Source organism: Penicilliopsis zonata (assembly GCF_001890105.1).
Source record: "Penicilliopsis zonata CBS 506.65 unplaced genomic scaffold ASPZOscaffold_28, whole genome shotgun sequence".
Lineage (NCBI taxonomy): Eukaryota > Fungi > Ascomycota > Eurotiomycetes > Eurotiales > Aspergillaceae > Penicilliopsis > Penicilliopsis zonata.
The window spans coordinates 216,723-231,188 of NW_019208934.1; the positions used below are offsets into that span (position 1 = coordinate 216,723).

Sequence of the window (14,466 nt, forward strand, 5' to 3'; positions counted from 1 at the left end):
ATAGCCAGTAGTCAGAAAGCAGAGAGAAGCGGGAATAATGTAGAGAGAAAGGAGAGAGAAAGGATAGAGAAAGAAGAGAGAATGAAGAAGGGGGGATGTTCTTTGTTATGGGAGCCTCTTTAATAAAATGACAGCAGTGTTATGACACCCCTAGTAAAGACTAGCCAATAGTCACCGGTGGATAAGCAGACAAACACTCTACCCCTCAAGTAAGATGACCAACTAGCTGTACTGGCATGGACGTCCGCAAACAGTGTTGTCTGCTTGCCACTGGACAAGGGCGGGGAAGTCCTTGCACTTGTGAGGGGCATTTCGGGTCTCCCAAACGCCATCCCCCTGTTCGAAGAGCACTGGCGAAATGTCCGCCTGGCACTCGAGCATTTTTTCCAGTGCAAGATAACAGTGCTTAGTATGCATAGCATAGCGCCACGAAGATATATTCCCTCCCTTTGTATAATCCCACTCATCCCGTAAAGCAGCCAGCCACAGCAGTCGGACGCAGTGTAGTTGGTGGTAAACTATACGCAAGGAAGGGTCAGCATCATATCCCGCACCCTATTTTGTATCCTTACATTCTGGGCCAGCAATAATTGTGTCTTGATCAGGGTAGGGCAATGACCACCAGTCTTCGGCCTCTGATTTTCGAATGGCTTTCAGTCTGTCGCGGGGAAAGCCGATAAATCCATCTATTGAGATGGCAAATAGATAAGCAAAGGACCAAAAAACGCCAAATCAGGCGCCCGACCTTCCACTATGTGTTCCCACGCGTCCAGCCGATCTTCAGTGGGAGGGCCGCCGTATAATGCGCCTGGGAGTTGGCTGGAGTCCATTTGACGCCATTCGTATCTCGAAGCCCCGAGGATAGGGCCTACCAACAGATTAGAGAGAATTAAAGTAGGGGGTGATTGGCTTCTACCTACTCCACGCCCACATTTTGCCTTCACAATATTCGTCCGACGGGGGATACAGTGGGAGCAGGGCATAGAGAAGAATCGAGGCCAGAAGAAAATAGAGACTGAGGCAGACGGTGCGTCGACCAGATGCGTCAACTTTCTCCGCTTTTTCCAAGTCCCTCGCTTGCTCCTCTATGCAATCCGGGCTATCGGTGCGCAACGGAGAGTAGGAGGAAGTCGAGAATCCAGCCAGGTAGACCTTGACCGATTTCCACATCAAAGACATTAGAACGGTGGTGACAATTGAGGAAAGAGAAAGCGTTGTCCGTCCAGACGTATTGGAAGTCGGTCAGCGGACAATCAGCGAGTAGTCAGCAAGTGACATACTAACAGGCAGTTATGGTTCCTTTCTCAGATTTGTTTTCCCTCTATTGTCCTCTAACTTTCTCTCTTCATCTTCGCCTCTTCGTCTCTTCGTCTCAAATGCTTCGGCACTACGTACTGTCGTTCGCGATAAGTTCTTTGGCGGCGTGTCTTTTCGCTCTGTCAGTCATGCCCAGGCTGGATGGATCAATCTGCAATAACATATTCTACCCCTGGTCGCCAGCTGAGGGGATTGTTTCGTATCACTGGGAGTTCTTCAACAACACCGCGTTTTTCACCGAGAATGCATTCTTTAAGCTCGAATTGACTGCGGATCTGGAGGAAGCATGGGAGGGGTTTCTACCCGGTGAGTGATCCTGGTCTGAAGAGAAATGAGCTGTCTTTGACAATGATATATTTCTAGAGCATCCGATAGCAATCTCTAGCCGTCGACTAAAAGATCTCAATCAATCTCTGGACGCGAATTGGGCTAGATCCGGGGATCAAATTCTTGCTCTGCCCGAGGTGTTTGTTCAGCTTCAATGCCTTCGCTTCTTGTGGCAGTACACCCACCGCCATGAATACAACTACACATATCTAGCTATGCATTCATCAGAACGATTACGAGGACAGATAGACGAGTGTGTGGAGCGCCTGCGGCAAGCAATAATGTGCTGGGGAGACCCCGGAGTATACATGAAGCGCCGAGTCAATGGGTCAGTTGCGGTTGATCTCGACACATACCACCGTTGCCGAAACTTTGAAGATATCCGGCAGTGGACCCTGGCTCACGGGGTAGATACAGTATTCATGCATGACGGTTGGTGGAATGTAACATATCTCCCGGAGCAATACCACCTTTCTGAGGGAAAATAATAATATCTTCAAACCAAAGCATGAAAGATTAGGATGTGCCACCCACACGAGTGTCTAGATTGGAGCCGCTGCGGAGTAAGAGCCTCACAATCTCGTTGTTTCCAGTCTGACAGGCAATATGCAGGGGCGTATATCCATTAGAGTCCATTACCTCTGTGCCGGCAGCTTCTTGCAAGAGAAGAGCCACGATCTGTATATTACCCACATGACAGGCAATGTGCAATGCGGTGCGTCTCCGAGAATCCGGGATGTCGACATCGATGCCGAATTCCAGGAGTGTTTCAACTGCACGTACGTGACCATTGAATGCAGACAAATGGAGGGCCGTCATTCCATCGACCATTTCGGCAATTTCTGGCATCAAGGTCGCAGAACTAGATAGGCCTGTTGAGTGACCGAACAAGTAGCTGGGGGCTGGCGTGCCTTTCTAAAATGCATCAGAAATGATATAGCAGACAGACATATAGACAACTCACCAATGACGGATCCCTGGACTGTCCTGGCTGCCCTTCCGAGCTGTGTTCTATCATTCCCGGCTGCTGGATGTGGTCTTGGCTATTACTTCCTTCCATATTGGTTAGAAGAGCTTCCCAGGCGTTGGCCATCGGTTCAAACGACACAGCATTCCGTCTCAATGGGCTCACAGGGCCATCTACATTGACCGGAGGATTTCCATTCCATTGCTCTACAGTCTCAGAGACAGCGATCGTATCCTGTTGAGCACTCTGGGTGGTGCTATCATCAACTGGAGATGAATGCCGAGGCTTCTCTACCCCCCCCACTTCCTGTAACCGTTGGCCTGTGTTGTAACACAGTCAGCAAGCCAGTCCGGTATTCTAATAGGAGGCTTACGTCTTTTCCGCTGGGCCAGACGGTTCTGTATCCGTCTCCTTTCTAGAATTTTTTCCGCGCTTATGGGAGAGGTCATTTTCAGTCTTCCTATAGAGAAATATAGGGATTGAAATTGGTTCTGAGCAGAAATAACCAGTATTTCTGTTTTCTAGTCCCCGAGGTTACATTTAAATTGCGCAATCATAGAAAGACCAAGGAGAGGACTGGACATGACTCGCACAAGCCAACCTACAGGCCAGCGCTTATCTTTCGTGGGTTCGGTCTCCTCCCCCGCGCGCGTAGTTATGGGGACTGGCATTCTTTCGCAACGTGGCGGGTGCCGACGTACATCAACTAATTTAGCATTCAGGATGGCGATTATCTTAGCTTTCAGGCAACTGTGTTGTCATTACAGATATTAGCAGTAAGAAGTGTCAAGTGAGTACTCACAAAGTTTTAATATCTATAGCCTTGATGGGACTCTCGGCTTAAGCACTACTATATACTTAGGCCTATATAACTCCATTGTAACGAATTTCCTAAACCATAGGCTCACCCAGGCCAAGCTAAAGCTTATTTAAATATATAAATTATGGTTGTTCTTTAGGTTGGTGTTTCCCAATTTCCTCCGCATATTTAGAAGATTAATGGCCCTATCATGCACTTCTAATTAATATTAAGACTTTTAGTGGTCATGTGGTTAAGACAACCTCTCTAGAGGATTCTCTCATAATAACTAAACTCTTTTTAGTTGGATCACATGCTAGCCCCTGACATTAACTAGTTGTAAGGTCTATATAATAAGCATGTCAGCTCACTGCCTCTAATATCTCCAACTAGGTTTAGCGTGTCACCTAAGTGTCATCGCGCAATGCAATGTCACAATGGAATGTCACTGTGGAGATTTCAGCGCTAATCCCTCGCTGAAGGCTGATATGGGAGGGTCAAAGGGACTTCCGCAAGTCTATGAGAACGTTCTCTGTAGATCAGGGTCCAAGGCTCGGAGTCAACACCATCCACCCATCCACCATGGACCAGCAAGATTCATGCCACATTCCTACGCCCCGGGAATCTGGTGAGCTTGAGAAAGAGTACCTACTAGAGGAAAATTCCAGGAAAACCAAGAGAACGCCATGGAAATCATCAGTTTATCATCTTTATGCCCTCTACACGACGAATGGTCTTCTACTGTTCATTCTTCTAATGCTACTGGCACAAATGAGACAGCAGTGCCTCGCAGATCCATCGCTAGGAGTTTATTGTAAGTGACGCTTTCTTTTCTGCTTTAGTGGTGTCTAGGAATCTTTCTAATATTATAAACAGCCCCTGCAAACACAGCAGTTGAGTATATTAAAGAGGTACCATTTCGAGCGGCACTGTTCAATAACACTCCCTACATGGGCTTTCCTACCGACGAGACGGATAAGCTGTGGTCTGATCTGTACAACTGTACGTTTTGGTCCCTCTAATGCTCCTTATCAGGGATACTGAACGTTCAAGCCGGTCTGTCAAAAATCTCTGAAGACGAGGCTCGCAAATTATCAGTGCCAACATTGCCGATCCCCGGAACCAAAGACTACCTGGTTGAATTGGACGTATGGCATGAGTTGCACTGCCTAAACGATCTCCGCATGGTTCTCTACCCCGAACGGTATAAGGGATTGGATGACCTCAAAGACGAGAACGGCGTGATTCAGCGGGACAACGATGCTTTTCGACATTGGGGTGAGTACTATATAATTGCTCCAAGAAACATCCCCTAAAGGCCTAACGAAATCCTGAGATCATTGCATTGATTCCCTTCGACAAGCCATCATGTGTCATGCCGACGTGGCCCCGATCTCATTTCACATCAACGTCCCTGTGAGCTCGGGGATCTTCCCCCGGCTTGCGACCACACACACCTGCCGCAACTTTACCAAAGTCCAGGAATGGGCACGAGATCATAAAGCCGGAGAATGGAACTTTTCCGTGTCTCCCGAAGAGGCCGAGCAAATCATTCGGACGGCGGGCTTTGATCAGTCTCCGTTGGAGGACATTGAGTTTTTGTGGCCGAGTTTCCCAGGTAATACGTTCTTCAAGCACTGGCAAGAAAATCTGAAGTAATCCACTCTCTATCAAAATAATCATGCTGTCTGACTGCTTTTCAATACATCACCGAGTGTGTCCCCCTCCTGTAGATTTCTTATCTCCAGTGGCTCTGCGATGGACGCCGTTACTTGCTCCCATATATATGCCGAGTCCCTGCATTTATGGACCACTCCAACCCCCTCGATAAAGTTGACTGTTTTTCCATCCTTGATTCCTTCCTCTCCTTGTTCAATTGTGTCATCGGCAGCGCAAACTATAGCCTATGCATCCATGTTGCTCAGATCGGATACTTATAAAGTACATGTCCCATATTGACTGACCTGGGCCAAATAATCCAAGCAGTGACCGAGATGCATGCCAAGATGCATACTTTGATGGTGCCCTTCGCTGCAGTTGGCACTTTGTCGGACGACTTCCAGGCAGTGTAGCTGGTGAAGCATAGAAATACCAAAGCGCTGTGGCTTGCCCCCGTCAGGCTCCTGCAAGAGGACGAAGCCATGGTTTGGGATCTGAGTGGACTGCTTCAGGAGAGACATTTGCGGTTCTGACTGCAAGGGGAAAAAGGTTCTCAGGTTGTTTGTTGGGGTAGGAGGAGAACAGGCACTGCAACTGTACCCTGGAAAGAAAGTATCTCTTATAATGAGGATATAAATAAAAGCTCCTAGCGTGTGGAAAACCAGAGCAATTTTAAAGCTCCTAGAGGGGTCCATTTTAGACCACACATGAAGTTAGAAGTGTGGAAATATAAATATTGACTACTGGTTGGGAGTGAAAACCCATCTTATAGATGCTCATATGTATAGGTATGACAGATGACTGGTCATATGATAAAATAAAGGGATCAATTCCTAGTATTCTTAGGCTGAATTTGGGGATCAGTGTTCTTACTTTCTAGTGATTGAGAAATACTATAGGGATCTCCTAACACTCTCGAGGAACTAAATAACCCCTCATTCTATTGAAATATTGGAAGGTCCAGGAGGATGCTGAACCATTCAGCTCTTAAAAAAGTGCCCAGACAATTCTATATAAAAATTGCGCTTGAATTGTTTGACTCTAACTACTGGATGCCTTGGCGCCTTGATACCCGGATTATATGGCGGAAAGTCTCCGTTAGAAGACGAGGGTGCCAGATGTCATGGGAGGGTGCCAGATGTCATGGAGGTGATCTCCGCTCATTGCCTTCCAGCTGTTCCCTTGTCTTGTTAGTTTAACTTGTGTCCCTATGCAATGGCGCCTCCTTCATACTCGCCCGGATCCTCATGGGTGTCATAGTAGCCGTGAACCTGCTTGAAACGATATGACATAAAGCGAGGCGGGCCATATTCTTCGGGTTTTGTGAGACGGGCAAAGTCATGTTCGTTCAGGGCCTTCTCCGTCTGCCACTGCTTCACGGCCCCAAAGTCTCGGCACTGGTGCGCGATCTCGAAGTCCGGGAAGGGATGGTCAATGGTATCTGTCCAGAAATGCGTATAAACGGCCGTGTTGGCATTGCAAAGGATATTCTGGAGCAGGTAGTAGATGCAATGCGAGAGATGCAGGCGGTGGATCGGCCCCGTCTCGTTGACTCCCCGAGGATACTGACTGCCATAATAATAGTCCCAATATGCTTCCCGTCGGAGGGCGTCGAGACAGTGGATCTGATGGAAGACATCAAGGCGGCCGAAATAGACATCGCTGCCCAACTCCCAGCTGTCGGGAATTCGAATAGCCTCGGCTGGGTCCTTTCCAATGGCGAGGACCTGCTCTCGGGTCAGGGGTATGGGCCTTGTATCTCCGAGCCTTTTCCAGGCTGTATCGACTTCAGGACTTGGGTCCTGTCGGAAGATGCTTAGAGGGTCTGACTCGATTAAGCTGGTGTCGAGAAATCTGGGCCCGATGGCAATCTCAACCTCATCTAGAATCGGTGCTCCTAGCTCTTAGAGACACTCTTAATAGGAACTGATGATTAGAACTTACAGGGCTCTGAAACTGGTTTGAGAGCAGAGTTTCGCGATCTTTCTTTTGGATAGAAGGAAAAAATTAAGATGGATATTGAAATGCAGAAGAGACCCAAGTTGATCCAAAAAATGCGAGATTGAGTGCACGCCCGTCTTTCTGGAAGCTGCTCTTTCTCGCCGTCTTCAAAGGGATCGAGGGGCACGTACTCAGCCCGAAACACTCGTTTGACCCAGCCGAACATTCTGGTACTTTGACTGGCATCTTGATCTGGTCGGGCCACTTCTAAGTAGGGCAACCAAGTACTAATGTGTAATATGACCGACAGTCAGCAGCCGAGTATATGGCCGCTGACAAGACTTTCACAGACTGGCATTGACCAGTATAGGCAGCTATATATACTAGTAAAAGACCTATATTGATACAAATATTTACTCTCATCAATAAGCCTATATTCTTCACAGACAAACCTCTTTCTCCTCTAAATATGAAGTTCACCGTCTTGATCAGCCTTCTGGCAGTTATTGCCATTGCCGCTCCCGCTCCCGCCCCTGTCGGTAAGGAAGTGTCCTTGATGAGACATGATACTCATTCAAAGATACCCAACTGCTGACATGATGATAGCACACCCTGAAGAGCCCAATGTCGATGATATCTCTGAGGCTCTATACAGCGGAGGTAAATGGGGTGGTATTTGATGGGAGAGACATGACACCTATTTTGAAGATATATATAAGATATATCTCATTGTGCCGGCTCTTCGTAGCCTCAAACTAGATAGACCCCACTATAATGGAATATCTGTCAGCCTGAGTGATGACATTGTATATTTATAGTCGCTTTCCCTCTGGACACTGATATACTGGAGGATACTATAGGTCGTACCAGTGAATATCTTAGCAGTATATTATGACAAAGCCTGGTTTCTTTCGGCAATTCCTTCTGTGGCACAAATGGCAGGTCGGCTGCTTAATTAGTAGCTTCACTGCTATTTTTCTGCTACTAGTCCTGTTCCTTGCAGCCCGTCCAAACCGCCATTTGACCACGGCGATTTTTCAGAATAATCCCACCTTTCAAAACCTCACCACCCGCGAGGAGATTGTGGCCGCATGGGGTGTTTATCATCTGCGTCTGTATCATCCTGTCCATGAGTTAATATACTACTACTGACTGTTCAGCGAGCCCTGATGAAGCAGAGGAAAATATCTATATCTCCACTTTTTATCAGCTGCAGTGTCTCCGTGATGTACAGCTTGCTTTAGTCAATACGGGCACAACTGGGCACAGCCATATTAAGCACTGTTTTGATTATCTCCGGCATAGTATCATGTGTGCCGGGGATATGACACTGGAGGGACCGGACGAGGGCAAGAGTGGAGGCCGGCGAGGATTGACGGGGATGGGACAGACGCATGTTTGCAGAATAGCCGAGTGAGGTGTAATGATAGGCCAGATCATTATATCATATAGTTGATTATTTGTATACATTCTCTATGACCCGACTAAATGCTTTTGCTGCCACTGCTCAATCTGCGTCCAGGAACGACAAGTATGTGTGGCCGTGCCACCCTTAGATTCAAGGGTCATGTCCCCGCCACATAGCACTCCCTGGCGAAGGTAGTCAAAGCAGTGAGCCGTATGTTTGTGGTCATGGTCATAGATCTCGCTATTTGTTGCGGTTGTATAGAGCACTTGAAGTGCCTTGAGGCAATGAAGCTGGTGGAAGGCAGAGGGCATATACACATTCTTCATGCCAGGAATAACATTGTCATTGGGAACAGTCCTGAAGGCGGAGGGGTCGACTGTCACGAAACCGGCTGTACATATTCAAGAATAAGTCTGGGTTATAAAGTAGATGAATAGGATAAATCAACATACAAAGGGTATACATGCTCCATGCTTTCTCAACGCTGTTGAGGCTGTCCATGTCGTGAAAGGCAGGCTCTAGTATAAACTCCATCTTAACTAGGTCAACTGTTTATACTAGTTAGACAATTTACTACTTTACTATTTATATAAGATGAGACTCACTCTGTGGAAGGGTTAAGACTCTTTGTGATATTAGAATCACCAGTCCCATTATCTCAACCATGCATATTGCCGTGAAAAGCCAGAAGCCTTGTTTCCATGACCAGGTGTTTTTTGGCGGATGGATGTTGCTAAGCAGACCTTCTGTTTCGAAACCTTCATCCTGTGAATCCATTTTACTAGACAGAAGCATAATCACAGGCCCATAAAGCATAGAGAGCCCTACAGTTACCAAGTCTATCTTATTATCAGCTAGCTAAGTATGTATGATGACTGGTCAGCCTACAAACTACCTAGTATATGGGCATAGTGGGCGTCAAAGAGGCACAGGCCACCTGCTAGCATAGAGGTGGTTACTAGTTACTACTGGACGCTCAACCGGTGAGGAACCTAGACTAGTGATTGACTAGTTGCCTTCCCCTCTTTTCCTCCAAAATTCCCCTCCCCTCGGGTTGAGTTAGACGACGACATGGATTCCTTTGTTATATGGAGAGAGGGAGAGAGGCAGTATGTTAATCACACTACTCTTGCGCAGCTTAAGAGAAAAGGAAAAAGGCATTTGCTGATATAATATAGGCCCGATACCCCACCGTTGGTTCTAGAGCTGAATGGCAACACAACCATCTGGTCAGAGTCAGAGGACAACTTTTATTTTCTCGCGTCTCTCCAGAGGCTTATTGGTGGTGAAAATAACACTGACGCTAACCAACCATGCTGGCTGCACTGGTCCCCCATCGTCGATCCCGGTCGGGGGGTTTTCATCCTCCTGCACCATGATCCAGAGAGCGACAGCCGCGAGAGAATAGGCATTGAAGAGCGGCCGGTATACCCACTGGAATTAGGAATCAAGCAGTTCCCCCATGAGCCGCCTTCATGCTACACGGCGGAGGCTCAAGCCAGCTATGACCGCTACCAGGTCACCCACAGGTTGCATTTTCCGGAAAGCTGGGCAAAGCTCTTACAGCCAGGTCAGTACATACGACCTGCTCTGGACTGGAGAGAAGATTGACCGCTGGGGCTGGGGTACGTCGCCGGAGGAGGGCAATGGAATTGCAGAGCCCAAGGAGCCGCCAGTGCTTATTCCAGGGGGAGCGCATATTACGTTCACGGTGGTAGAAGGGAAGCGACCCCCCTTTCCACGGCCAGCATCGCCACCGCCAATCCAGGCGAGTGAAAGAGTGTGAGTATGCTCTCATCACAAATAAGGAAGAATCGGTGCTAACAACAGATTCAACAGCCCAGGAGCACCGGTCCTGAGCCTCGAACTTAGCTGTAGTCCAACGGTGGCCCTGACAGGGCTTGTCGAGGTGTCTATCAAAGTCACTTACCATGGCGTCGCAGATCGAGTTGATGCAATCAATGAAAATGCCCAACCTATCACCTTCCACACCCAAGCATTCTGTTCGGTGGATGGGGGATTCCGTCTTTATCGCCGTCGCCATGCAGAAGGTCGGTCCGAAGAGACATGGGAACCGTGTTATGACAGTAGCTGTCAATTTGGGATGTGGGATAATCCTGATAGGCTGGTTAATGTCTCTGAAAACCGAGACGGCCGGTTTCAGACCCTCTTCCCCGGTGAATCCTGGTCAGATAGTTGGAGGATGTGCGCGGATGGGGAAGCTATGTTAGATGATATTAAACTTAGTGACACATTCCGATATCAGTTTAAAGGGGGTACATTGGACTGGTGAGACTAGGGAACACCTGAGGCCCATACCCAGACCATTCTCACCCTCCCTGGTTCAGGGATCGAACCGATTGTGGACCCCACGAACAACGGAGGCCGGCCGAAGGTGATCATACCCGCATCAAACATGATGGAGTGGGGTGTGGTGGATAGATAACAATTTGGGGACTATTGTTCACGAGCCAGATAATCTATCAATACATAAGATGAACCATGCCTTTGTAGTTGATCTAAGGAAGCTAAGCTATAAACGCCTTCTATGGATCCAAAAAGCTATTCTTTACATGGCCTGGGTATCGAAGCCGAAGCCAATATATCAAGGGGAAACAGTGAAGTCAAGCCGGGTGGTTCTAATTATCTTTGGGCTCGTATAATAATGATGTCCTTGATATGACTAGACTATACTAAGGATTTATTCCACATTCCATATCTTACCCATGTTAACCTATTTTAAATAGGCTGTTTGGCCAGATGAAAGTAAATATAAATAATAATATTACCTAAAGGAAATGGACAGAACTTCAGGATTAATCAATATGTTCAAGACAAAAAATGGGACATTATTAATTTATTATTACCTTAAAGTTTACCTATATTTGTTCATATAAGCCTGTCTATTATCAGGCCTTCTACAGCCTATAGTGAGTTTTATACGCTCATCCTAAGTTAGGGTTTAGGGTTTACACCAGTCACAGGGTTCTATATGTTTGCACGGTAGTTACGCGCCAAGGACCTGCAGGTCCAACTGCTAGACCAAACACTCGCCAATGGGTCGGAACCAACCCATGGAGCCGCGAGTCCTGGAGAGGTTTACCTTTGGTAAAACCTTGTCTCTAAGCAATGCGTACTCTGCTAATGAAATTTTACTTTATAGAGCCCTTATCTAAGCATCAACAGCACATTACTTCCAATCCTAAATACATAAAAAACCACTGACTGGGCTGAGACTACCTATGGTTTCCTGCCATAAGTGATATACAACTTCAGATACTGATGAATCTCCAGATTAGCCAGCTCATTGCGCACTTTTGCAATCATGACGGTGGTCTCTAATGGCAACCACCCAAGCACAGTAGTCAGGATGCCTGGGAGGTAGGAGTTTAAACCCTGGACAAATGCAGCGCTCATATACCGCCCAATTTCCTTCTGTTTTTTATCCTTGGCCCATGGACTGAGTGGAATCTTGATTTCTTTACTTATCACATCAATAAAACCAGCTGCTTTTAACGCATCAGGCCATGTGTCAAGATCCTGCATAGACTTGCCGAACTTCTTTTGTGCTTCGCCGATCAATTGGCACATTTGGACTGTAAAGGGCCCTTTTTCCTTTAGTGAGTCATCATCTGCAAAGACATCTAGGGAGATGGCATCAAGCTCAAAGTAACCACCAGGTTGAAGATTATTAAAAGCCTGATTTGCAAGCCGATTGATGTCCTTGATTGAGCCAGCAAGTTCACGGCCATGGATATAATCAAAGGGATGATTATACTCCCAACTGGCCTCATAATCATCAATTTCGAAGACGCAATTGGTGGGGACCCATCCCGGCTGAATTGGGCTCAGGTCGTTTCCGATCACCTTGGCTGAGGGGTGTTGACTGACAAATTAGTAATTGTATCAACTATCCCAAGCAGGCGACGTACTCAGCAAAGTCCATGGCCCAGATGCCTGTTCCAGTGCCGATGTCCAGGACACGCTGTGGGTTCTTCACGGGGGCGAGATTGAGCTCGCCGTCCAGCACCATGCTATACACATGATGCAGTAAATCCATCCGGTCCTGTTCATCTTCGTCATTCGGCTAAAAAGTCAATGAAAGACATGACCAAAATGGAAACAGAATGAATCACCAGCAAATATTCGCCCTTACGATAGCTCTGGTAGCGGCGGCCATTCTCATATCTATTACATCAGCAAATGAAGTGTGATGAATAGATCACACGCACTCGTAGTCCAAGACACTGGACCGAAGGGACGTATAGTCCGATCCGCCAGAGCTTAGGGAGACATTGTCACTTTCTGAGGGTTCGGCAGGATCGGCGAGTTCAGCAGGTTCAATGGCAGATTCAACAACAGTCTCTAGACCAGTGATGTTGGTGGTGGGGGAGTTGACAGGAGAAGCCATGTTGAAGCGGGCGGTTTTAGGAGGGAAATGTTGGACAGAATCAAATGAGGGGGCCACGCGTTTTCTTTATAGCTACTATGAAGTCCCCGCTAGTCACGCTGTCATCGCAAAAGTACTGTGCATATGATACTCCCCGCTGATAGTGAAATGGCGCCAATAAATACCTCATGAAGTCATTTATAATACCTTATCAGTGGTATTAGTTATATGAGTTAGTTTATTAGTGGCTAGATATGTTATGGTATAATATTGGCAACTAAGATGAAAGTGGGTGGACTTAATTAGTTCATAGGTGGTTTTCATAGCAACTAGCCTATTAATGCTCACATAGACATATAGTAGAAAAGGGTTTATTCATTTTTCCTAAGAATAGGTTCATAAGTGAATATTGAGAGGGTAACTAATAGTGAGATAGTAGAGATAGGGGTTATTTAAGACTGCTAAAGAGCTAGGTTTTCTATCCTGAGATTGGATCCTGGCCGCCTAGGATACCCTATACTAGTATTAGCCCTGGGGACAGGAAATTCCACGTCCCTCCTGTCCAGGCCATCTGCCGGACAGGATTCACGCGGACCTAGTAGATACCTATAAATCATAATAAATATATTATAATAATAAATACAATATTACATATAAAACTTCCTCAAGAAATAGAAAAAATAGGAAGTTTTTAGCTAGGTTATTCTCTAAGTGTAAGCGCTTGGGTTGCTAGGAGAGGAATATGTTGTTAGCAAGGTGTGATATTCAAAAGCTAGGAAAGGTCTGTCTATCTCTACTATAGGTCAGATGAAGGGAGGGCTATATACCCTCTCTGTAAGGATCCGCCCTTACATACCCCTAAGAGTTACTATATAGGGCCCTGGGGGCCGCGATTAGGATAATCGCGGCTAATGTTGACCTTTTGGTCGTGTGGGCTAGCGTCCCCAGGTGCTGGTTCTTACAGTAAGTGTCACAGATTATATGACCATATTGTTACGACACTAGCCACCTAGCGGTCTCATCAGGCAGAACGGTTGGCAGAGGACTTCTGAAAAAGAGTTGCAGAAGTACGAGGCTGACTCAGGAGTCACGTGACCATCATAGCGAGATCATAGCGGCGATATGATAGTGCTATGATCGGGTCATAGCAGAACATAGCGAGTGCTACGTAGTGGCCCAGGCTGTTTAGTAACCATGGTTTACAATAGTTTTTAAAGATTATATAATAGTTATAGTTAGTTACTAAACTAGAATTAAGTAATAAAATAGTTACTAATTATTTTTAATATTATAACTATTATTTATAGAAGTAAATAATATATATAATATTCTATTATTATTTAACTATAAGTATATAGCTATTTTAAATAAAAACTTATAATTAACCTATAATTATCTATTATAAAGAAATAAGTACTAATTAGTAGTATAACTAGAAGGGAAGAGTAGCTAATATAAAGAAAAAATTATAAAGTAAAAGATATCTTAAGTAATATAATTATAAAGAAAAGTAGTTAATATAAAAAAATATTATAAGTAAGAGATATTTTAAGTAATAAAACTATAAAGTAAGAGTAGTAAATATAAAGAGAAATTATAAAGTAAAAGATATCTTTAATACTAGAATTATAAAGTAAAAGTAGTAAAGATAAAGAAAA

At 45.9% G+C, this 14,466-nt stretch overlaps 7 protein-coding genes across 7 annotated transcripts; 2 read left to right on the forward strand and 5 right to left on the reverse strand.

Annotated features, from left to right (window-relative positions):
• Positions 1-222: 222 nt before the first annotated feature.
• ASPZODRAFT_2119918 (hypothetical protein) lies at positions 223-1,179 on the reverse strand (the record flags this gene model as incomplete). Its single annotated transcript, XM_022727791.1, has 4 exons — positions 223-518; positions 573-686; positions 746-868; positions 921-1,179. 4 exons carry the CDS (start codon positions 1,177-1,179, stop codon positions 223-225), a joined length of 792 nt encoding a protein of 263 aa, XP_022577017.1.
• Positions 1,180-2,160: 981 nt separating this feature from the next.
• On the reverse strand, positions 2,161-2,463 carry ASPZODRAFT_76838 (hypothetical protein; the record flags this gene model as incomplete). The annotated part of the gene is made up of 1 exon (XM_022730133.1): positions 2,161-2,463. The coding sequence occupies one exon, from the start codon at positions 2,461-2,463 to the stop codon at positions 2,161-2,163; it is 303 nt and encodes a 100-aa protein (XP_022577018.1).
• Positions 2,464-3,992: 1,529 nt separating this feature from the next.
• ASPZODRAFT_76693 (hypothetical protein) lies at positions 3,993-5,069 on the forward strand (the record flags this gene model as incomplete). Its single annotated transcript, XM_022730115.1, has 4 exons — positions 3,993-4,224; positions 4,287-4,412; positions 4,464-4,688; positions 4,747-5,069. 4 exons carry the CDS (start codon positions 3,993-3,995, stop codon positions 5,067-5,069), a joined length of 906 nt encoding a protein of 301 aa, XP_022577019.1.
• Positions 5,070-6,277: 1,208 nt separating this feature from the next.
• ASPZODRAFT_20474 (hypothetical protein) lies at positions 6,278-7,236 on the reverse strand (the record flags this gene model as incomplete). Its single annotated transcript, XM_022727600.1, has 2 exons — positions 6,278-6,966; positions 7,107-7,236. 2 exons carry the CDS (start codon positions 7,234-7,236, stop codon positions 6,278-6,280), a joined length of 819 nt encoding a protein of 272 aa, XP_022577020.1.
• A 1,247-nt stretch (positions 7,237-8,483) lies between these two features.
• On the reverse strand, positions 8,484-8,919 carry ASPZODRAFT_20476 (hypothetical protein; the record flags this gene model as incomplete). Its single annotated transcript, XM_022727601.1, has 2 exons — positions 8,484-8,809; positions 8,871-8,919. The coding sequence occupies 2 exons, from the start codon at positions 8,917-8,919 to the stop codon at positions 8,484-8,486; spliced, it is 375 nt and encodes a 124-aa protein (XP_022577021.1).
• Positions 8,920-9,489: 570 nt separating this feature from the next.
• Positions 9,490-10,913, forward strand: ASPZODRAFT_170166 (hypothetical protein; the record flags this gene model as incomplete). The annotated part of the gene is made up of 4 exons (XM_022726924.1): positions 9,490-9,527; positions 9,597-9,988; positions 10,020-10,200; positions 10,258-10,913. 4 exons carry the CDS (start codon positions 9,490-9,492, stop codon positions 10,709-10,711), a joined length of 1,065 nt encoding a protein of 354 aa, XP_022577022.1. The 3' UTR covers positions 10,712-10,913.
• Positions 10,914-11,596: 683 nt separating this feature from the next.
• ASPZODRAFT_1313209 (hypothetical protein) lies at positions 11,597-12,883 on the reverse strand. Its single transcript, XM_022722730.1, has 4 exons — positions 12,651-12,883; positions 12,555-12,606; positions 12,351-12,505; positions 11,597-12,304 (listed from the first exon to the last, which is right to left on the reverse strand). Exons 1-4 carry the CDS (start codon positions 12,827-12,829, stop codon positions 11,659-11,661), a joined length of 1,032 nt encoding a protein of 343 aa, XP_022577023.1. The 5' UTR covers positions 12,830-12,883; the 3' UTR covers positions 11,597-11,658.
• Positions 12,884-14,466: the final 1,583 nt, after the last annotated feature.

What these genes read in the sequence shown, in the direction of transcription:
- ASPZODRAFT_1313209 (XM_022722730.1), bottom strand. Translation starts at nt 12,829, where the DNA reads ATGGCTTCTCCTGTCAACTCCCCCACCACCAACATCACTGGTCTAGAG. An exon ending in TCCAGTGTCTTGGACTACGA is followed by an intron (nt 12,607 to 12,650) that starts GTGCGTGTGATC and finishes CTGATGTAATAG; the next exon opens with ATATGAGAATGGCCGCCGCT. An exon ending in TGGGCCATGGACTTTGCTGA is followed by an intron (nt 12,305 to 12,350) that starts GTACGTCGCCTG and finishes CTAATTTGTCAG; the next exon opens with TCAACACCCCTCAGCCAAGG.